The sequence below is a fragment of the Neophocaena asiaeorientalis genome, unplaced genomic scaffold, assembly GCF_003031525.2.
Source record: "Neophocaena asiaeorientalis asiaeorientalis breed wild unplaced genomic scaffold, Neophocaena_asiaeorientalis_V1.1 scaffold251, whole genome shotgun sequence".
Lineage (NCBI taxonomy): Eukaryota > Metazoa > Chordata > Mammalia > Artiodactyla > Phocoenidae > Neophocaena > Neophocaena asiaeorientalis.
This window is the reverse complement of record NW_020173377.1, coordinates 9728236-9752651: the sequence shown is the minus strand read 5'-3', so window position 1 is coordinate 9752651 and position 24416 is coordinate 9728236. Positions and strand designations below refer to the sequence as shown.

General features: G+C 47.4%; 1 protein-coding gene across 3 annotated transcripts in view; it reads right to left on the bottom strand.

Moving 5' to 3' along the window:
- PTPRG (protein tyrosine phosphatase receptor type G) overlaps positions 1 to 24416 on the bottom strand; it is a 717425-nt gene that overhangs the window by 74150 nt on the left and 618859 nt on the right. For 2 of the 3 annotated variants that reach the window (XM_024746428.1, XM_024746430.1), the window contains exon 13: positions 13762 to 13894. In XM_024746428.1, coding sequence (XP_024602196.1) covers positions 13762 to 13894 — 133 coding nt within the window. The remainder of the gene's footprint in view (positions 1 to 13761; positions 13895 to 24416) is intronic. The other variant, XM_024746429.1, reaches the window with a different exon arrangement.

The following is a 24416-nucleotide window of genomic DNA, read 5'->3' as shown; positions in this document are numbered from 1 at the left end:
GCTATGAGACTAGATATCAATTACAGGAAAAAATCTGTAAAAAATACAAACACATGGAGGCTAAACAATACACTACTTAATAACCAAGAGATCACTGAAGAAATCAAACAGGAAATCAAAAAATACCTAGAAACAAATGACAATGAAAACACGAAGACCCAAAACCTATGGGATGCAGGAAAAGCAGCTCTAAGAGGGAAGTTTATAGCAATATAATCCTACCTCAAGAAACGAGAAACATCTCAAGTAAACAAGCTAAACTTACACCTAAAGCAATTCTAGAAAGAACAAAAAAACCCCAAAGTTAGCAAAAGGAAAGAAATCATAAAGATCAGATCAGAAATAAATGAAAAACAAATGAAGGAAACGATAGCAAAGATCAATAAAACTACAAGCTGGTTCTTTGAGAAGATAAACAAAATTGATAAACCATTAGCCAGACTCATCAAGAAAAAAAGGGAGAAGACTCAAATCAATAGAATTAGAAATGAAAAAGGAGAAGCAACAACTGACAGTGCAGAAATACAAAGGATCATGAGAGATTACTACAAGCAACTATATGCCAATAAAATGGACAATCTGGAAGAAATGGACAAATTCTTAGAAAATCACAACCTTCTGAGACTGAACCAGGAAGAAATAGAAAGTATAACCTGACCAGTCACAAGCACTGAAATTGAGACTGTGATTAAAAATCTTCGAACAAACAAAAGCCCAGGACCAGATGGCTTCACAGGTGAATTTTATCAAACATTTAGAAAAGAGCTAACACCTATCCTTCTCAAACTCTTCCAAAGTAAAGTATAGCAGAGGGAGGAACACTCCCAAACTCATTCTACGAGGCCACCATCACCCTGATACCAAAATCAGACAAAGATGACACAAAGAAAGAAAACCACCGGCCGATATCACTGATGAACATAGATGCAAAAATCCTCAACAAAATACTAGCAAACAGAATCCAACAGCACATTAAAAGGATCATACACCAGGATCAAGTGGGGTTTATCCCAGGAATGCAAGGATCCTTCAATATATGCAAATCAATCAATGTGATACACCATATTAACAAATTGAAGGAGAAAAACCATATGATCATCTCAATAGATGGAGAAAAAGCTTTTGACAAAATTCAACACCCATTTATGATAAAACCCCTCCAGAAAGAAGGCATAGAGGGAACTTACCTCAACACAATGAAGGCCATATATGACAAACCCACAGCGAACATCATTCTCAATGGTGAAAAACTGAAAGCATTTCCTCTAAGATCAGGGAGAAGACAAGGTTGTCCACTCTCCTCACTATTATTCAACATAGGTTCGGTTTAATCTCTAAAATTTACAAGCAGCTCATGCAGCTCCATATCAAAAAAACAAACAACCCAATCCAAAAATGGGTGGAAGACCTACACAGACATTTCTCCAAAGACGATATACAGATTTCCAACAAACACATGAAAGGATGCTCAACATCACTAATCATCAGAGAAATGCACATCAAAACTACAATGAGGTATCTCCTCACACCAGTCAGAATGGCCATCATCACAAAATCTACAAACAATAAATGCTGGAGAGGGTGTGGAGAAAAGGGAACCCTCTTGCACTGTTGGTGGGAATGTAAGTTGATACAGCCACTATGGAGAACAGTATGGAGGTTCCTTAAAAAAATAAAAATAGAACTACCATATGACCCAGCAATCCCTCTACTGGCCATATACCCTGAGAAAACATAATTCAAAAAGAGTCGTGTGCCACAATGTTCAATGAAGCTCTATTTACAATAGCCAGGACATGGAAGCAACCTAAGTGTCCATCAACAGATGAATGGATAAAGAAGATGTGGCACATATATACAATGGAGTATTACTCAGCCATAAAAAGAAACGAAATTGAGTTATTTGTAGTGAGGTGGTTGCACCTAGAGTCTGTCATACAGAGTGAAGTCAGAAATAGAAAAACAAATACCATATGCTAACATATATATATGGAATCTAAAAAAAAAAAAAGGTCTGAAGAACCTAGGGGCAGGACAGGAATAAAGACGCAGATGTAGAGAATGGACTTTAGGACACGGGGAGGGGGAAGGGTAAGCTGGGATGAAGTGAGAGAGTGGCATGGACATATATACACTACTAAATGTAAAACAGATAGCTAGTGGGAAGCAGCCACATAGCAGAGGAAGATCAGCTCGGTGCTCTGTGACCACCTAGAGGGTTGGAATATGGAGGGTGGGAGGGAGACACAAGAGGGAGGAGAAATGGGGATATATGTATATGTATAGCTGATTCACTTTGTTATCAAGCAGAAACTAACACACCATTGTAAAGCAATTATACTCCAATAAAGATGTTAAAAATTTTTTTTAAAAGATATCACCAACCCAATAATGACCTCTGGTCCTTCCACTTTTGACAAGCTCCCCTGCAAACAGGATGGCTTAAAATACCATTGGAATAAATAGAACTTGGGAGGAATCTATTTGGTACTGTTTGAACCTCCCTTCTGCCACAAATTTCTCTGAATTTGGTGCTGTTAGACCAATCCGGGGTTTTGCCTTTTCCCCATGCGTTCCTCTCATCTCTGGACAAATACTTTCCTGATTCACAATACAGATGGTGGAATAGTACGAGGGCTCCTCAGATAAGGTGGAGGTAGCAGTTGGCAAGTTATTACCAACTATAAAGTCCGATATTTCGTTTCCCCTTAAAACTTAAATGACCTGAGAATTGGAGACTTGGCTCTAGCACTTGAAAGATGCACTTCTGTCATACTGGAAAATGTTCATTTAATTATATTTAATCCCCAAACCACCTGGGCTATAGCATTTCACACTGAAAGGATTCCTATTCTTTCCAAACTCCATTGATAGAACAGTAAAGATTAACTCCGATATAGGAAGGTTCTCTTTTTTAGAAGTTCGCATGAATCCCATGCAGAACTCTGAATTCAGGTTATGTGATTTCAAAGAACATTTGTTAACTTCTGATTTACTTGGTGGTTTTCTACTTCTAGGAAGAGACATCCTCTAATTCTCAACTATTTGGTTTTTCTCCTCCCTTAATACAAGCTTTCACTTATTTTGTTAATTATTAGACTCCAAGTTGGGTAAAAGTGCTTGGCGCAGAAACCAAATTAGGGAGGAATCAAAACTTGGGAAAATGATTAAAAAGTGTCGGGGTGAGGAACGGAAGGGAAGGGGAGGGTGCTGTAATTCAGAACTTCTCGTCTCCCTCTATTGAGTACATTCTGCACCTACAACAACTGTCCTCAAAACCACGCACATACTCAGTGCGGCTACCAACATTAATCCGAGGAAATCACGAGTGTGTGGAGTGTTTTTGCAAATTTTCATAAGAACTTGAAATTTGCAGCTTCCTAAAATATTTAGACTTCCTCTCAACCCTTAGCCCTACTCTGAATTCTGCCAGACTCACTCGGGAATTTTGGAGCGGAGCCGGCTATCTCCGCAGTTTCTCCTCACACACAATCACAGGCGCTTCAAACTACCACCCTGTAAACTGACAACACTCCGCTGAGAAGCAAATGCCATAAAACTAACATCCTGAATAATCGAGGGGGCTACCTGAGCAACCCGACAGGACAGACCTGATCAGCCCTGGGAGAGAGGACACTTAATTCAGAGAAATCCAAAGAAAGGTGTTGGTTATGTAGCAGAGACTGAACATTATAAGGAGTTTCCCTTTTCCTGAAAAGCCAGCTTGGCTGAAAAATGTATCCATTCACTTCTCAACAGAGTGCATCCTGTCTTTTAAGTATCATAGTGTTTAAATGGCAACCTTTAGTGGTGAATCTCTCCCTGCTTTTGTCTAAATGACTACACGTTCCCTGGTTCTAAGAGCTTCAACTGGCATCTCAGGGCCAACCAGACAGCAGGGGGCCGGTTACTATAACAACGGACGGTTCTCTGAATTCTGAAAGGCCCCTGAGTAGCCATTTGGGAAACAGTTATTGAGCAAAAGTTGCCTAGGATCGCCCACGTGACCCAGATCTCCCTGCACAGAGCTGCCCAGAGAAAGAAAAAAATAGCTGCCCATCTTCAGGAACAGCTGCGGTCTCTAGAGGCTCCCTACCCCCATGCTTTTAGCATCTCAGAGCAAGACACCACCATGTCATCAGAAACTCAACCCTCTGAGGCAAGCATGTTTTGGCATCATGAAATGTGCATTCTTCTCCCCACTGGCTCCACACGTTGTCAGGCTTTGCCGAGCTGGATTGTAACAGTTATTCCTAATGATTAAAAAAAAAAAACCTCTTGAACTATACCTACAGGCACAGGTTCCCCAGAGAGATGAGTGACATGGGCAGTTTACCAGTTTATAAAAGAAAGAATGATGCCCAGAATACAGGTGGCCCCGTGAGCGGTTTGTTTACAGAAAAGATAAAGGTGATCACACAAAGCCACCAAAAAGTACGACTGGGAAGCTTGGCTTTTTCTAGACTCGAACTGCATGTAAACCCATCTTTTGATTCGCACGCCCTCCCTCACAAGAGATACAGAAAAGCAGCTTGGTCTGACCCAATGCCTGTGTATGTGCCCCAAATCCCCTCAGAAAGAATTTGAGCCTGCCCACAAAAGTGGACTTTATTTTGCATAGAAGAATGCACATTTAAGTGAAGGGCAGAGACGGGCAGACTGGCGAGCAGGGGACCACAGCTGGCTCTGTGCAGCCTACTAGTGCCACGAGGGGATGTGAGAACAGTGATGTCGATCTCCCTGTTTATCACGAGAACCCAGACAGCTGGGGTTTTAAGCAAAATCTTCCCATTTTCAAAATAATTCAGATTTTTAAAAAACAAGATGTCAGGACTTCCCTGGCGGTCCAGCGGTTAAGAATCCACGCTTCCACTACAGGGGGCACGGGTTCGATCCCTGGTAGGGGAACTAAGATCCTGTGTGCTGCATGGCACAGCCAAAAAAGGAAGGAAGGAAGGAAGGAAGGAAGGAAGGAAGGGAGGGAGGGAATGTTTAAAAAAACCCAAAAAAAACAAGAAGTCAGCTACATAAAACAGACCTGGAGGCCGCCAGTTTTTGACCTTTATTTGGGATAACCTTTGTTTACCTGCTCATCTCCTCCATTAACCTACACGCTCCTTGAGACAGGAATTCTGTCTCCTTGCAGCATCTCCAGTGCCCAACACAAACTAGATGCTTGAGAAACGTCTTTGAATGAACAAATGAAGGAAGGAATACACAAGCCAGCTGTGAAGGGTCTTAGGTCAACACAACAAAACAGAGCCCTAGGTGTGAATACAGCTGACTCTTGAACAACATGGGGGTTAGGGTGTCGACCTTTGCACAGTCGAAAATCTGCATATAATGTAGTTGGCCCTCCATATCCACAGTTCCTCCACATCTGTGATTCCATGGATTCCACCAAACACAGATCGTATAGTACTGTAGTGTTGACTACTGAAAAAAAATCCGAGTATAAGTCAACCCCTGAAGTTCAAAGATGCGTTGTTCAAAGGTCAACTGTACTTCCCAAACATACTAGCTTGTGATCCTGGGCAAGTCCCCGCTTCCGGACACTGTCTTCTCCCTTGGAAGAAGGTGATGCAGTCCCCGCCACCTTGGCCACCACCCATGGCTGCTGTGAGGATTAAGTCATGTCATGTTTGCTTCACGTTAATTCACCATTATTGACTGTTGTGATTGACAATGTTTCCCCCTTGCTATCTGTCCACAGTCACGTGCACGGGAGGGATCACTGCTATTACACCATCTCCTTTGTGACTTTCCTGGGGTGGAGGGGGGGAGGGCAAACATCTAAACCAAATCCAGTCATCAGAGAGCACGCACGGAAGCGCCCGCTGCTAGAGCAGATGGGCGCATAGCGTGTGCCCGGCTCACAGCAGCTCTGAGTGTCACGGCTGCTACTGTGGAATCCAGGAGGGATGCGAGCTCCGCTGGGCACATGTGGTCTGCCGTTCCTCCATCAAGAAGGGTGTTAGCGCCTGCCCACACTTGACCTGACACGCATCTGTTTGTCTACCAGAGGCTCCGTTATGCCAACTCAAAACCCAGACACATTTGTGGTTTGTGTCCCTTCCTATTTACTACGCTGTCTCCCCCGAACATCCAGGGAAGAGAAAAATTGCAGTGTCAACACAATGCACTTGCTTTCATGAACAGCATTCTTAATGAGGAGGCACCAACAGAGGGCAAAATTTCTGAACATCTAAAGATGAGAGTAAAAGAGAGACCTTCTTCTATCTGCCTATGAAGCTAAATTGGTGTTGACTGATTTACCACGGAATTTACAGACGGCTCAGTCATGGGCTGAAGAGGGATGTGAATTTCTCAGATCAGAAAGTGAAATCCTTCTAATACCAAACTGCAACAAACCTGGGTTAGATGTTACAATTCCCACTTTGAGTTTCCATTTTCTGTTCCAGAGTCTGTGTAGTTAGCTCAGCCCTATCTGAGTGTGAGAAGAAAAGCTGTTTTATACTTCTGGAAAGTTCTTTCCCAAGCTAGAATTACGGTCAATAAGATGCTCAATTTGTCATCAAGGTACGATAGCACTGATTAGCTGGAACTAAGAACAGAACAGACAGGTGATATTATTCAACATCAAAATCTATTTGGCTTCTAAAACACTTGAAAATACATATAGTTGGTCCTCAAGTATTCTCCTTTGTGTTTTTGGCAAATCCAAAACATAGGATCTTTTCAACACACAAACATGTGCTATAAAAACAGGCTGTGGAAGGAAGTAAATGCCTCAAGACAAGCTCTTCCCCGTCTAGGCAAAACAATGTAATGATTAACACAGTGGGCAATGAGGTCAGAGTGGCTGGGTTCAAATCCAGGATCCACCAAAGATTAACACTGTGACCTATGATTTTACCAAGCCTCAGTTTTCTGATCTGCAAAATGGATGTAATAATTCCAAGGATTCGAATGTTAATCCACTTAGCACATGTGTATTATGGTGAATACTCAAGAAGAGATTCTTGGCTGTTTAGGCCTTAAGATATATGAAGCCATGTCAGGGTAAGACTTTCTTTGCTCATCAGAGAGAGAAGAGCTACCTTCAAAGCAATTTTCCTCAAGATTACAGGAAAAATAAGAATTAAAAATATCTTCACAATACTGAGAATTCAAAGTGGAAGCTCATGTCTTGCTCACAGTTGCTAAGGTATTCTATGGAACAAGTTAATAAATAAACAAGTTGCATGCTCCAGCATACGGACTGGACACCCTGTATATAGCTCTTTTCCCAGCATCAACCTCAAATTATGAAAATCGCAAAGAAACCTTCTCCAAAATTTCCCCTTCTGAGTGGCAGCAGCTGTGCTGCTCCAAGTCTTTTTCAAGAACGTCAGCACATTAATGCCATATAACAGCTTGTCTTGGTAAGACGGGGGGCTGGAGCTCTTGGAACGGCCTTTCTGACTGTAGTCATTCAAAAGGTGCGTTTTGTTACCATCTTCGGGAACAGGGCCGAAATGGCACACTTTAAAAAGTACTGAATTGATTTCTTCTCCCTCATTTCAATTGAAACAATTACAGCTCTGCACCATCGCATGTTGGTATGGGTTACACTATTTAAAAGGCACACACAGGGCACCATTTATAAAAGGAGGCAAGTGGTAAGTGCTCATTGATTTTCCCTTGATTTTATCTTTATTAGCTGTCCCACCGCCCTGACCCTGGTGCCAAAACGCTCTGCATGTTTCTTCCTAGCTTTACAGCACCTTCTGCATTGCCACAGATTTTACTACATCTCTTCAAGGCAGACCTTTGCAAGGAGACTCGGAGAGGGAACTCCCTGTAACATCTCAGCCAACCGTATTTCAAAATAAACTTCTCCCACAAACTCACGTTGCTGCCTGTAAAACTGCTGCTCAAATAGCTCCCAAAAGACTTCTGTATATCTTCCAGTTGACCAGAAATATACGAGGTCTCTACCTATATTTTTTAGTTTTGGCCAAATGTGATGTAATGAGACTAACAACTGGCCTCCAAAGAGGTCCCTTTCAGGAAACATACTCTTAACCCAATGATGCCAAAGGGCCTAAATATGTAAGGATACTTCTGGCTGTGCTCCACGAATATCAGTGCGCTCCCCAACTTATCGTGTGTCCTTGGGGCTGAGGGGCCATCTGTGGCCAATGGGGAGCAGACAGGAGTGGAGGATTACACTCCCAGGCCATGCAGTTGAAAACTAGGTGCCTCGTTGATTTTTCTATCAATTTTTTCTCCACCACAGGTGGGAAAGGGCTGCCCAACCCACCTCAGACTTCACACGGTGAGGACTCAGCTTCGTGTGGTTAGGCCACTGGGTGGCGGGGAGGGGGGGGGGGGGGTGTTGGTGGTATCTCCTGCAGCAGCTCCAGCAGCTGATTCCAGCACTGCCCAAGCTGACCACCCTGCCTCAGTGTTGTTTCTGAAGGGACAGGGCCGTGGGTGGGGTCACATCTTTAGTTACTTAGGGTAAGCTCCTCTGGAATTGTCTCCAAGCCCATTAAGAGTATCACCCAAACCAATCATTAGCTTTATGGTTGCCCTTCCCTTTTTTTTTTTTTTGCAGTACACGGGCCTCTCACTGTTGTGGCCTCTCCCGTTGCGGAGCACAGGTTCCAGACGCGCAGGCTCAGCGGCCATGGCTCACGGGCCCAGCCGCTCCACGGCATGTGGGATCTTCCCGGACCGGGGCGCAAACCTGTGTCCCCTGCATTGGCGGGCAGACTCCCAACCACTGCGCCACCAGGGAAGCCCCGCCCTTCCCTCTTTTGGCCCAAAGTGGTTCTGCTCGGTAGGTTCACCTACATTTCTACTATCCTTAGCTCCCAACAGGCAACTTCCAGCTATTTCTAGGATAAGTACTTTGTACAACTGAGATCACGCAAAAGAAGGAATTCTAGAAGGAAATTCCGAAAGTTATTTTCAAGCCATGTGTTAAGCAGTGAACATATAATTGGGAAGTGTGTGCAGTGCTACGATATGATTCCATGTCCAGGATAGCATCTGTTTAGATCTGTAAACCTCATTTTCTTTATTGGAGAACAATGACTTCTCTTTAGACACAGCAGGACCCAGAATTGAATTTGTATTTTTCTCTACAGTCAGGGATCTCATATTCACCGTCTGCCGGGCACTGGAATGAACGTTTCCTGGTGCTCAGACCTAATCCTCACATGAACTCACTGGCACATTTCTTAACTCTATTTTGCAGAGGAGGATGCTGAAGGTGATGGAGGAGTCTTGTCTAAGGTAGTGTTTCTCCCCCTTTTTTTCATAGGCACCTCCCCTAAGGGGCCTTTATAGACTTTTTTTCCTAATCACAGCCTCCCAATGAAATTTTAATATCAATGACAAACTGCATATCTGTGTGTGTACTAGATACGTGTGTGTGTGTGTGTGTGTGTATATCTGTGCTTGATATACAAAAAGTTTTTTCACCTTCCCCAAACCCATTTTGACCGCTTTGGGGATGATCACATTCCCGTTAGAAATACATGCTCTAAGGCGACCCACATGGTGAGGGACTGGTAATGCCTGGCCCCAAATCCAGGCTGCCTGACTCTGGCCCGTGTTCGTACTTCACTTCCCAGTGTTTGCCGCTTTTCGTCTTGCCCTCTCGCAGCTTTGGCCCTTCATACGTTTCCATCACTCTCAGGATACGGCAGTGGCATCGGGGCCTTCGTGATCGGGCCCCTCCTGTCCTCATGCTTTGTTCCAGCAACACTGAACCACAGGTGCCTGCTTACGAGAGGCTGGGTTCTCTCTCTCCAGCGCCACGCCTCCTTCACTGGCTGGGGACCGCTGTGCTTCAAGGCCCAGCTCGGGCATCAGCTCCCCCAGGGAGCCTTGTCTGACTCCACCCCGCCCCCCGGCCTGCTGCAAGTCCTGCCTGCGTGCTGTCACAGCAACTTGGGCTCACTGCTGTCCGTACACTCGCCGTAGTCTTTGTTTACCTGACTGCGTCGCCCAGGGGACCATGAGGGCCTTGAGCGAAGGGCCATCAACCCTAAATCACCAGGCCCAGCACAGCGTGTGGCAGGAACTCCATAAGCGCTTGCCGAATAGGAGCTGCAAGGGGCCCCAATGCCCACAGAATAGTGAAATAGCTTTATTATTCCATAGCAGAACCCTGAGCTGAACCTTCTAAACTCCTGCATGCACTCTTTAATAATCCTGCACTTGAGACAGGACTGAAAGCACCCCTCATTTTTCCAGGGCATGACACACACACATGTGACACCAGAGTCCTAGTGAGAACCCCAGGCTGGCCATGCTGAGCTCACATGCCTGCCTTGTTTCTTTCCGGCTATTTACACGCATATTTCCCCTGCTATCCAAGTCTGAATTCTCTTTTCTTAGTGCAAATCCCTCCCCTCCTCGATTCCGAGTTCTCAGCTTTTGGAGGGGGCACCGCCCTCTTCTGTCGGCCTAGCACCTGCATCCAGTCGCCTCTCTGGGTCTCGATGGTCCTTTGGGGAACCACCCCTTGTCCACCTTCAATGCATGTGGTTTTGAGGGCAACGTGCTCATTTCTGGGCTCCAGAGTTAAATGTAAGACCCAGGCCCGACAAGTCTTCATCTCCGCTGGCTGCCAGAGGGCTCCGGGGACGGGCAAATACCCGGAGTCAGTCCTAAGACATGCCACCTTGGGGTTTAACTGGCACTACTGGAGGAGAGCAATTCCCTTTCCACTGGGATGGGGGGATGTAAGTCCAACATGGGCCAGAGGCCACCATGTGGAAACAGTCAGAGGGCCTTCCCAAGAGAAAAGACCAGACAGACAGAGAAAGTGCAGATCCCAGAGACAGAGGGAGAGAGAAAGAGGCTCACAAACATGCCGAGCCCCGTTTTCCTTGTTCTGTCTTTCCAAAAGAGCTGGGCCTGATGCTCCGGAACAACCAACGTCACGAATCAACCAAGTCTTTCTTTCCTGTGCTTAAGGCAGTTTGGAAGAGGTCTCTGTCAGCAGTAACAGAAATGGTTCTGACCAGTAGTGGATGAGAACAATGTACGCTCCCGAGCCCACGGTAGGCATTTCAACCAATGTTGGTTCCCTTTCCCTTCCCTGGTCAAAGAAAGCAGCTGAGTCTAACGGTAAGGCGCTGGCACAATAGGCCCACGGACCCCAAGTCCATGTGACTTAGAGCTGAGCACCCATCACGCTCATCCTCCACAGGATTCAGTGTAGAACCAGGTATGTATCTCAGTGGTTCAAAAAGTTTATGGATTCTAGATTGAAGACATCTTGTGTTCAAAACCAGGGCCCACCACTTCCTGCAGAACCCTTCACGAGTCACGTGCCCCACCCCGAGCTTCTGCCCCTTACTTTTAATATGGGGATGGGAACATACAAATGTGTCGTAAGGATCCCAGGAGATGGGGCCTGGCGAGAGCTTGGCACAGCAGCTGGTGCTCAGAAAGGACTCTGTGAACATCAGCAAACACCAACATCGTGCAAGGGACACTAGTGGAGAAACAATTCAGGGTCCTCGGCTTTCACTTCCAACGGCTTCATGAACCCGTGCAATTGCAGTGAAAAGAGCCCTATATTTTTGATTCAGACTCACTGAGTTTGTCAAAAATATAAACTGTGAATTTCTAATGGGAAAAAACACCTTGAATGTAAGGGTCTTGAAAGCTCTCTTTATGACATTACACAGCCCCTTCCTGTAAGCAGCTTGCCCTCAACATGTCTGCTTGGCCAAATGTCCACGGTCTGCTTTGGTCAGAGTGATCCGTTCTCAGGTAGGCAGAGAGCCAAGGTGGGCCAACCAGAAACAACCCTGAGGTTTTTGCTAGAACTATTTGGAACAGGAACTTTTTCACACTGGGGTTGCTAGGGTTACCCAGCCAGGGGCAGCTGTGGGTTCTCTGTGCTCCTTTGTGGGGTGTGCTCCTTTGTGGGGAGAGCCTGCAACTAAAACCACACGGCACCAAAAGGAGCCAAGAGAAGGGCAGGCAGACCTTTCGTTCCCTCTATGCGCTCAGTTCAACCCATGTTAGGCAGCCTCCCACTTACTAACAGGCTCCAGACAACTATTTGTTTGCAAACCACTGTCCTGGAGAAAGGATGGCATGGAGGTGAGTCTAGTGTTTCCAGGCTCACCCTGAAACACAATATAATCCATCATCTAGCTGGTCTGTAGCACTAACGCGGCTATAGTTAGACGCCTGGGGAAGCCTCGGATGAACCCTTCCTTCTTCTCTTGTTCTTTCCAACTGAAAACAGACCTAGGGACACCGGCCAATCTGTCAGCAGATTCTGTTGATCCTACCTTCAGAATGTATCTATATCCAATCAGTTCTACAACCTGCACTGCTGCCCTCATGGGAGACACCATCACTCCTTTTGGGACCAGTTCAGCAGTCTTCTACCTGGTCTCTCTGTTTCTGCCCCTTGCTCCTCTGCAGTGGTCTTTGCGGCACAGCCAAGTAATCCTGAAGTTAGATCACAACACTTCTCTACCAAACAGTACTTCTCTTAGGGTCAAAGGCAATGTGTTTACAATGGCCCACAAAGCAGTACCTGACTCAACTCCCTTCCATCCTGTTTCTTCCTGATACCCTCTCCTACCCCTCTCTCCCATTCTCACCTGCTCCGGCCACACCTCTTGGCCATTCCTGGAACATACGAGGCGCACTCCTGCCTCAGGGCCTTTACACATGCTGTTTCCTCTGCCTGGAACATGCCCCAGATGGAGCCCATTTGACTCCTTCCTCCTTTAGGTCTTTGGACAAATACCACTCGCCAGGTAGGCCTTCCTTAACCACTCTGACCACTCACCACTAAGCCTCAGCATCCCCCCTCTGCTTTCCAGATTCAGTTTTCTCCATTATACACTTACCGCCACCTCGTTTGCTTTATTTATTGCCTGTCTCCCCCACTAAGATGTAAGCTCCATGAGAGAAGAGTGTCTGGCACACCACAGGGGCTCAAAATTCATCAAATGAATGGAAAGAAGGGAGGGAGGGAGGGAAATATGACACCTATTCATCACTGATGAAGCTTGTTAAAGGGCAGAAGCTTCCTACATCAGTCTGACAGGTGAAGGCAGCCAGGCCAGCCGCGTGGGCCAGCCTGCTTCACTCAGTTAAACTGGCTGAGAGAGTGTAGCTGAAAAAACACACAACTTTTAAATAGAAGCTGCAAGCAGGCTTCCCGTGGGAAGCAGTGAGAACCAGTTCAAGGATGATGCTAACATAAGGATGACTTACCATCAGCCATCTTTATCCTGTGTCTATTTAATGCCACATAACATGATAAACGTTTTCCTATCACCGAATTTCCAGCAAAGGGCTATGAAAAAAATTTTCAGGTCAAGAGGAGCTATTATGCGGATACGACAAAGCGAAGCACGGTCTCAGGGAAACTGGAAATGCTGTGAAACTTATTAACTCAGTTTGCAGGTTTAGGAACTAAAGCTCAAAGTGGAAATGGGATTTGTTGCCAGCAAGTAGCAGGCCTGGGATTTGAACCCGGATATCCCTGATTCCCAAGCAAAAGCCTCTTTGGCACTAAATCCTAGAAACTCATCACGAGCGCCTTCATCTCAGTAGTGGCTCTATCCCACCGGCTTCTTGCAGACAAAGCGGATCTCCCAGGTGGCGACACCAGAAAACACTCCAGCTACCTTACCTTTCTGAATGAAGAGGTCATGGGCTTCTCCTCCCCTCGGGCCAGCCACCCCCACCCCCCAGGGCAGCATGCTGACAGCACAACCCAACGCCCACACCCTCTGTGTCAGTGCTGCCTGGTTGACTCACCTCCAGTAAACTAGTACAGCAATGAGAAGGATGAGGCACACGAAGGTCAAGGCTGATACCACAATCAGAGGGACGATCCACTCCATCCTCCCTGGAGAAGGGCGGCTTATCATTCCAGAGGTGTTCTTTTCTGCTGCAAAGAGAAACCATGCCAGTTAGAGGACAGAGGCTAGCCGAGCCCGGGGGCTGGGGAGCCAGAGTGTGATGGGGATTTCTGCTCCACTTTTGGGTGGTTTCTGGAGAACAAGGCTACCTGGTGACGGGGGGCAACCTGCAGCCCACACTGCTTCCCACCGTGTCCCAAGCCAAATGGGACCTTTTCTGCAGGCTGCACCCTGTAATCGCCAGTGGGATGGATTTGCAGGTAGCGTTCAAGATGTTAAGAAGAGTTGCACGGAAGACAGAGACCCAGCCTCACTCCAAGAACCTTACCGTCCCTGAGCGGCCTTTGGATACACTGAAGAAATGTGCTCAAGTCGGAATGTAGCACAAAACTTGCCTGTGGAAAGAGGCGGGGGAGCCTTGCAGGTTTGCCAAGGCAGGAGGGAGGGAGGCAGTGATGGGTTTTACCAAGATAACCGCTGTGACTACAATGGGTATGTCTTTCTTTGTCTGCTTAGCATCTGTTACCCCTTCCTTTAGTAACTGCACCCATTTCTGCTGTGGGAGACCACCTCTCCCCAACAGACAGTCCTGGTGGCACAACTGTCCAAGTGTGGGCCCCCCTAGGCTCCTGGCCAAGGGTAGGGGCAGGACTCAAGCTAAGGCAATGGCGCTCTCACCCCAGAATCTCAACGAGCCACTCAAAGTCTGAGCAACCGCACATCCCAGAAGGAGCACCCAAACTCCTCTGCCTACCAGTTCCCACCACCCAGATCCCCAGATATCCTGTTTTTCCTCAAATATGGTTCAAAAGCTTTTCCTTTGATCTCATCTCCCAGCCACCCCCTCTCCCCATCCTTCTAAAAGCTCTCAGACTGGCTGCCACGCCTCGCTCTCCTCCGAGCGCACGTTGGCTACTCAACAGCCGTCAGTGTGGGGGTTAACCGGGGAAGCTTGTGAGATGGTCCAGGATTCTCTCTGGTCAACCAGCGCCTCTTACCCAAGCAGCTCCTCCTGTCTCTCTCAGGCCCGAGGATCTTCACAAGTCCCCAGCAGCCTCAGGTGAGAACCTAGTCTCTCGAACTGTGGGGTCAACACCTGGAAATCTCCAGGTAGCCCGAATGAAGCTCAGATGCAGTGCGGGGCTGGGAAGAAAGAGCCCAGGTACACAGAGACGGTCACGAGAGGCACGCGGTGAGAAAGCGAAGGTTCACTGTGACCGCGAGAAGCCCACGAAATCATCCACAGCTGGCTGCAGGCTGACCCGTGCTCAGCAAGGTTTCCTCCTGCTCTGCAAAAACGAGGCCAGCCTGCAGCCAGCCGCAAGCGTCCGTCTGCTGGATGGACTAAATGCAGGGCTAATCAGGCTGCGTTTCCAAGAGAGAGGAGGTGGGCTGAGCAGGAAAGAGATAACTGTCCCTGGGAGGAGACTGCTAAGGAGGCAAGACCTGGAGTGAAGAAGAAACGGGTTACAGGGTTTTTACTGGGTTTCCTCGAACGTACTGGACCTTGATGCCCTCCTTTGTTTCATGCACAGGCAGGGCCAGATTTATGCCCAGCTCACAGGTAAAAAGACACAGAGGCAGGCAAGTGAGGCACACTCTGATCAAAAATCACAGCAGGGCAGCCGGCGGTTTATAAACTGCCTCCCGAACTGTGCCAGCCCATTTCTCGATATCCCTCGCTCCGCAATTTTTCATCAGGCAGCTATCTGTCAAGCCCCGACTGTGTGTCACGCACGGTGCTGCGGGAGGCGGATGCAGGAGAACATCAGACAGGAACAACCCTGTGCCCGTGGGGCAGGAATTTACAGGGGAACAAGCAGACACATGACCAAGCAATTAGAATAAAATGAATGTGATGCCAGGGGAAGCACAACGGGTACAGGGGAACAGCTGTCCTAGCCCAGGAATTCTGGAGGGGCTTCCTGACGCTCGGGTGGGAGCTGAAGGATGAAGGGGAGTTAGCCAGGCCTGTGGGGGGGGTGGGTAGGAGAACAAGGGGGGCCGCCAAGATGGAGCGTTAGAGGCCACCTCAGCCAGGGTCTGTAGGCTCAATTACGGGCACCGCTTTTGGGCCCCAGGGCTTGCAGTGGAAATCACTGCAGTACTGTAGCTGCACATCAGATATGCAGTCTATCCCGCGATACGATGCTTTAATTGCAAAGCTCTGGCCGCCAGCCACACTTTCCCCCATTGTTCTTGTATTTTTAGATAAAGCGGGGATTTTAATTGGGAATTTATGGGATTTTGATTACGTAGCTCTTACGTGGTATGAGTTAACTGGGTTAGAATGTGTAAATACATGTGCGGCAAGAACTACAGTTGCAAATGAGGATAATTTTGCAGGGCTCCAGCAGGGGGCAGCCCAACCAGGTAATAATCTGGCTGGCAGTGGGGAATCCCCAAGCCCGGATGGTCCTGTTAATGGAAAATATGGCAGGAGGGCTGACATTACAGGCCACACGTCCAAGGAACTCACTATCTACCGTGGGAAGCCCCTGCATACTCAGGGTCTTATTTCTTTCCTTGCCTTCTTACAGAAAAGGATTCTTGCCTGGGCTACTATACAGTAGGCAGCTATGGGGAGGAGACCGAATGCAAACCCCAGGTCCTTCTCATCCTCAATCACTGAGAAGCACCCTTCACCAAAATTGTCCCTCAGGTTTCATCACCAGTGAGCTACTTCTCTTTCTAATATTTCATAGTGCTGTGTAAGGTTTTTTTTTTTTTTTTTTGCATTACGCGGGCCTCTCACTGTTGTGGCCTCTCCCACTGCGGAGCACAGGCTCCGGACGCGCAGGCTCAGCGGCCATGGCTCACGGGCCCAGCCGCTCCGCGGCATGTGGGATCTTCCCGGACCGGGGCACGAACCCGTGTCCCCTGCGGTGGCAGGCGGATTCCCAACCACTGCGCCACCAGGGAAGCCTATGTGTAATGTTTTTTGTTGTTGTTTTTCTGAGGGGATGGAGTAGTGAACACATCAGAAATCCTTCTCTGGACAGCCCCCGAAGTGGCGGTTTCTATGGAGGAGAACTCAGGCCGGCAACAACTTGCAGTGTGAGACAGAGACCTAAGGAAATGATTCTGACAGCACTTTAATCTTGGACTGGACTAATGACCGGCAGCCGGATTTGCCCGGGTCTTTTACATAAAGGTCAGGCAAATATAGGAGTGCCCCTGGATTTCCACGCGGGCATGAGAAAGCTGAGTTCATGTTAAAATTCACAGTACCGCTTTGTCTTCGCAGTACCAGGAGCCTGGAATTTCATTCCATGGCCACACAGTCATGTGGAATCTGCACCTGTCACTCTCCTGAGGAATCCCACACTGCCCTCAGGGACAGCAAAACCCTTCACGAGTGGGCCTTCCTCCCGCCCCATCATCGCCTGCTGCGCCCCCTGCAATGGGTTCCGGTCACACACACACACACCCAGTGACCATGCTGGGCCATGGGCCCACCTCTCTGCCTTTGTCCCTGCTGATCTCACTGCCAGGAACACCTTTCCCACCCCGCCCTCAGAAGCGCCTCTTCATTCCTCAGTCCTGGTTCAGGTGCCACCTTCTCTGTGAAGCCTCCCCAGACCCTCGGTCTGTGCTCTGGAGGGCAGAGTAGAGATCACAGGTTCAAATCCTGGCTCTGCCACCTTCTACGTGACCTCTAACCAATAACTTACATCAGTTTAGGCCTGGAGTTCTTCATCTATAAAATGGGATAAAAGAACCTACTTCATAGAGGTGGTGGGAAAACTTAAGATGCACGTAGAACGCTTAGACGTGTGCCCGGCATTGAGCAAATGCTAAGTAAATACTCTCATTCTCGTCATGGTGGTTGTCACTGTGCACTTCTTTTACGGCACACATCACACTCAATTACAAGTGCTCTTTTCGTTTTGTTTTTTGCGGTACGCGGGCCTCTCACTGTCGTGGCCTCTCCCGTTGCGGAGCACTGGCTCCGGACGCGCAGGCTCAGCGGCCATGGCTCACGGGCCCAGCCGCTCCGCGGCATGTGAGATCCTCCCGGACCGGGGCACGAACCCGTGTCCCCTGCATCGGCAGGCGGACTCTCAACCAGTGCGCCACCAAGGAAGCCCCACAAATGCTCTTTTACTACTTACTGTAGGGTCCCCCAAAGCAGGGCTGATCTTCTCTGTATATAGAACAGTAATAAAGCTCTGTCTCCTACTTGCTATGCAACTCTGGGCAAGTTACTTAACCTCTCTGGGCCTCAGTTTCCTCATCTGTAAGTGGAAATAATAATATTGCTCACTACCTCGTGGGTGGCATGAGGATTACATGAGCTAATGCAATAACACACTTCGCGTATTGCCTGGCAACCATAAGCACCTGGTTAACAACTGTGATGATGGTCATCACCATCCCCACCCACCACCCACAGCATCACTAATTATCACCATCACCACCAGCATCCTCTCCCTCTTCAACACCCTAGCACAGCGCCAGGCAGATGCTGAGCGCTCATCGGGTGTCTGCTGAATCGGAATCCCCCTGTAATAAATGAGGGCATAGGTGGCAACCACACAGAACCTCAGATGGGTTCTGTGGGCATCAGCAGCAGGGGGCTGCCTGTGAGGAGACGGCCAGCGAAGAGACAGTACCTCAAAGTCTGCCCTGAGACAAGACTGCACTACGCTTCTTGCCATCCTTCAGGAGAGACGCTTGTCCCACTGCCTGACTCAATCTGTGGCCCAGCAGGCCCTCAAAAGAGAAAGCAGAATCAAATAGTGAACTACCAGAAGCTACTAGGGACACCTAACATGCCGCCTGAGCTGGGTATACACTCTCTTCCTCCTTTGCTTCAGTCTCCTGACAATCTTCCCCACGCCAAGGCCCCCAGAGACTAGAACATACTATCAACTTTTCAGAGAAACCAACATCCTGCCCTTCAGAGTCAGGCAGACCTGATTACAAATTCTGGCTTAGGCCTTTCTAGCTGTGTGACTTTGGATAAGTGACTGCCTGTCTCTGAGCCTCTGGTCGCTCCTCTGTCAAAGGAAAACAGATGATAACGCTCACCTCTCAGGGGACTTCGAAGGATGAAATGAGATAATCTGTGCAAAGCAGATTGTGCCAGATGCAAAACGAAATCACAGGGCGTCTTGATCAGAAATTATGAAAGAGTTTCAAGAAACGGCAGCAGAACATGAAGGCGAACACAGGGCCTTCTGAACACAGGGCTGTGTGACTGCACGGGCTGCATCCTCAGAAAGCCAGACTGGTCACAGTGCCCGCGTCCAGAGAACATTCGTTCTTCCTTTCAACGGAACCAAGCAACGGCGCTGACTGTGATAAAATTAGATGCTCCCAACTGTTAGGAGCAGCTCACTTTTATTCAGAGCTTCACTTGTATCCCAGCTGCCTCCTGAAAGGTCCAGCAGAGCTTGGCCACCCTGCTCCTGGAAGGTTTGCCTCTCTCTGTGATGCCCGAATCCTGACACCAGGACAAGTGCAGGACCTCTGGGTTAATGCACCTCCTTCTCGCCTCCATCTCTGATTTGTCCAGCTGGTTTGGTTTTGCCAGCAGGCCTAGCCCTTTGATTCCTGCCTGCCACGGGTTTGTGTGAACTGGCAGCCCACAGATGTGTCTGGCTTGGCACCCCTCCCCCGGGAATTATTAATTAAATTGTGAGTTAGTTGCCAAGATTTAATAAACAATAGAGTTCACAAAAACATCAAAAAGGGAATCTTCTCCTGGAGATGTTCAAAACTGGCTAGCAACACAAGTCTGAATTCCCACATGGCAAACATCAGCTAGAACCAAGCAGCACACACTCTCTAAGACAGGGCATGGCTCATCAGTTTGCCACAGTCCTCACCACTCCCTAATGTCTCACATCAGACCTGCTTTCTTCACTCCTGACTCCTGCTGCCAGCTCCCTCTGGCCAGTCGAATTTCTGTCTGCAGGATGGCACTCTGACCCAAAGAATCAGCAGAACAACGCACACACCTGGGACTTTTACAAAGGCCTTATCATCAAAAGCAAAAATCATGGTTTAATAAGACTCCTGACCAGGATTCTGAAGTTACTAATTCAGCTCGAGAGAAGAGGCTGCTTCTGACCAGGCAGCTTTCCCAATTCCATATTTATTTTCAAAGAGATTTTATTTTTCAACCAATTAGAAATGAATCAAACAGTTGCTCCATCTATAAACGTGGGCCATTCCTCTCTGTGGACTTGGACCTTCTTCATACTCTTTCCAGGGCTGCATCTTTCTGGCCTGTGTGTAAGAGGATAAAAATGGAAAGGAGGTATCAACTTACACCCCCCTCTCCCCCCATGGATGTGATGTGCAGATGAGGGGCTGCTAGGAGGGTCAGAAGATGTGAGGCCAGGCAGGGCCGGGACTCAGAGAATGAGCCAGTCTCAGAAATGTCTTCCAGTGGAAACTTACGGCAAAATGCTGTCTAATACCTAACCCTCTCTGAGCATCTGCGGGAGGGAGGTAGGGTTTAATGACCTCCCCACAGCCCTTCCTCCTCCCAGCTTTTATTTCCACATCCACCAGAATCTGAGTAAAGTGCCTCCATTCTGCTTTTTCCAAAAAATTAAAAAAAAAAAAAAAAAGAAAGAAAAACAGTTTTCAGTGGCATATGTCATCACTGAATTAATGCTGTTTGCCTTTTACTGGCTTGGCTCTCATCCCAGTAGAAGCAAATAAAAACGGAGTACAATGTACTATAAATGCTACAGGCAGTGAGACATCAGATGGACCTTTCTGAAACGCTTCCTACCCCGCAGTGAGGGCTCAACTTCTGCTTCAAGACAAGAACCCCTACGTGGTCAAGACTAAAATGAGCTTGGATCTGAGAGGCCACTCTCAGGACTCGGGGAAAGTAGGATTCTTTCACTTTTCAAGAAAGATTAGGAGCAGATGTCTGCTCACTCAGACATCTACAGCCGGGTTCAGTCGCGCACAACGGGACTGCATTTGCTCTGATAAGGCCACTCCTTCAAAACCACCCGCAGCTGTGAATTAAGGCGCTGGTTTTTTAAAAAAAACTGTGCTAAAACACACATAAAAGTCACCGTCATAACCATGTCTAATGGTACAGTTCAGTAGGGGTAAGCATATCACACCTGTTGTGCAATCGATTTCCAGAATCTGTTTTTCATCTGCAAAACTGAAACTCTGCACCTTTTAAACAGCAATTCCCCAACACCCCGACCCCAGCTCCTGGTAACCACCATCCTACTTTCTTTCTGCCTTACGACTTGACTACACTCTAGGTACCTCACCTAAGTGGACTCATATATATATATAGAATCATATCCATATATATATATATTTGTCTTTTGGGGACTGGCTTACTTCACTAATAAGTCCTCAAGGTTCATCCATGTTGTAACATGCGACACGATTTCCTTCTTTTTTTAAGGCTGAATAATATTCCACTATAGGTATATACCACATTTTGTTCATCTATTCATCGGTCATTTGGGTTGCTTCCACCCCTTGGCTACTATAAATAATGCTGCTATGAACATGAGTGTACAAATATCTCTTCAAGACTCTGCTTTCAATTCTCTTGGGTAAATACCCATAAGTGGGATTGCTGGACCATGTGGTAATGCTATTTTTAATTTTGCGGGGAACCTCCATACTGTTTCCCAAGTGGCTGCCACTTTACATTCCCACCAACAGGGCACAAGGGTCCCCATGTCTTCACATCCTCACCAACACCTTATTTTCTATTTGGCTTTGGTTTGGGGTTTCGTGGTAGCCCCCCTAATGGGTGTGAAGTAAACAGGCGGCCGCTTTTTTGTAGGGCCACAAAATTTGTCTTATTGTTGTGGAGCCCTGGCATTAGCTAAACCAGAGACACGATTGTGGGTTACAAATACACATATTCTCCCGCAACGGGACACAGGTTCCATGTTCCGATTACCACGTCTGAGCTGGATTTAGAGCATCTGTCATGTGTTTCAATTTATATCACCACTAGGAGTTCTCATCAATAGGCCCTCCTTACCATTTCACACAGAGCTCACTTAATCAGACTCAACAGTGGAACTGTCATGTGTATTTCCATTAGGTGCTGGAAAATTGAGGGCGTTTGATAAATCCCAATTTAATTAGAAGTCCCATATATACGGCAGGTCCTCATCTACCAGAAATCACCGCCGCAGACACGTCACTGCAATGTCACGTGACTCTGCCATCAGTCAGGACTCACATCAAACACACCACTCCTTACAGCCTGAGTTCCTGACCCCAGCCTCTGTGGAAACCTCGGTGTTCTTGGTGAGGTCTGGTTGCCTGCACTGAGAGATACACAGGCTGTCCTAGTTCAAAGGTCACTCAGTGGGGGGCAGAAACTTCCAAGGACCCAGACACTTCCTGGGAGGAAACTAAATCACACGGGTGCCTTCAGGGCACCTGAGCTAGTTCTTTCCAACACTCCCAGGAAGATCACAGCCAAGACCCGGGGCAAGCAGAATTATGTAGAAAACTTCTCCCCACAAAAAACCTGACTGCAAACTGCCACGGTAGTCCATACGAGTGCCTGTTCTATTTTATTTTAAATAAAGTATGCAACATTTTCCTACCTCCATATACCCCAGCTGAGTTTCACATTCACGACGTCTACCTTATCTTCATGAGCCTGTATTGCTACTTCTTTCTGACCTTAAATTAACTACTATTTTTTCCCTCAAGTAAACTTCTTTGAAAAGGAACTTTATGTTAATACTATAAATCGTAGTTTCTCCACCATGGCACTATCAACACTTTGGACCAGGTCATTCTTTGTTGCGGGGCTGGTCTGTGCCCTGTAGGATGTTTAGCAGCATCCTTGGTCTCCTCCCACTAAATGCCAGTAGCAGCCCCCTCCTCAGTCATGATAACCAAAAATGTTTCCAGATATTGCCAAATATCCCTGCAGGGAAGGGGAACAAAATCATCACTCTGGTTGAGAACCTGTGCCATAAATTAAAAAATGGTACCTTTTTAAAAGTACACGTTCAAATACTCGTTTAACAATTAATACTTCACCTGAAACCATCTTGTGTTGCCCACTCAGGGAGCAAGCCCCTAAGGCGGGATGCAGGCAGCACCACGGTGGAGTCAGGGCCCATGTCTGACCCCCGGTCTCGCCACGTCTTGCCCGGGGCACGTTCCTTAACTGTCTGAGCCTCAGTTTCCTCACTGGCCTAATGGCAACAAGGACAGCACGGGCCTCCTGGGGGATAAGTGACATCACATTTTGGCTTTTAGCACAGACAACACCAGCATGGAACAAATGTTAACCAGTGATGTCATTATTTATATAATCAAAGGTTTTCTTTAGAGCTTGAAAGTTCCAAAGAGGTGCCCAAAGGAGTGGGGTTTGCCCAAAAGGAGTGGGGTGGCTGGAGCTTAGCGCCCTTGACTCTGGCTCAGAGCAGAACAGCAGCCCTCAGTCGCTGACCAACACAGTCCATTCCTAGCTCAGGGGCAGGACAAAGGCCGGCCAGGGGCCAGTTCTGGCCTGGAGACTGTACTTTCCTGACCCCTAAACTGGACTGTCTCTTTAGCTGACCCCAAGAAGATAGTCAACAAGCTTTCGGTGAATGAGTGTTTACATAATGGGGTTCTGACCAAGATTGAATCTGAAAAAGGAGCCCTGATTTAAGGAAAGAAAAATGAAAAATCCCAGCACTGCGTGATGAGTTTGTAGACAATGCCCACCCTGAAATGCTTTTGCTGGGGCAGGCCACATACCATCCCAAGAACATTTTACTGCGTCAGTAGGCATCTGAGGGTGCCCACACCACATCTGGGCTGTGCCTCCTGAGGGACGGACCATGCCTACTGCCTGCCTGATCTCTGTATGTGTCTGAGTCGGCCCCTTCTTCTAGAGAAGCATTCCCCTCTTCTCCTTCCCTGCAAGTTAATACTAAAGCTACTACTCATAGCACTTGAAAAGATGTTATCAAACATCAAGCCTTTTTGAGATGCTGGTAAAAATATAACACAGTTTGTAACTTTAAACGTTAACGCTTTTTTCAAAGAGACTAAATATTGATTTAAAGAATTGTTTTTAACACGAAGAAAAAATAAATGTGGAACAGATTTAAACAAATGTACATCCACAGTCTTTCAAAGAAGTCACCACTAACATTAAAATGATGGTGATTTCGTTTAAAAAATAAACACCAAGCTGGAGGAGGCAGATGGAGAAAAGGCTGAGATGGATGGAAGCAAAGTGAGACCTTGGGGGTCGTGGACAATGCAGGGTTTTCGGGTTTTACCCTCAAGTCACTCACATCTTTTATTAACCAGTGGGTACACACATTTCTGCTTAAACCAGGGGTCTAGCAAATGACAGCTCACCGATCAAATGAGGTCCACTGCCTGTTTTTGTAAACAGAGTTTCACCAGAACCCCATCATATCCGCCCATTTGTGTAGTGTCTCTGGCTGCTTCCGTGCTACCTGGCAGAGATGCACACTTTCAGCAAAGACCTATGGTTCACAAAGCTGAAAATGTCTGCTCTCTCTGGCTGTTTGCAGAAGAAGTTTGCCCATCTCTGGCTTAACCGATCCCCACCAC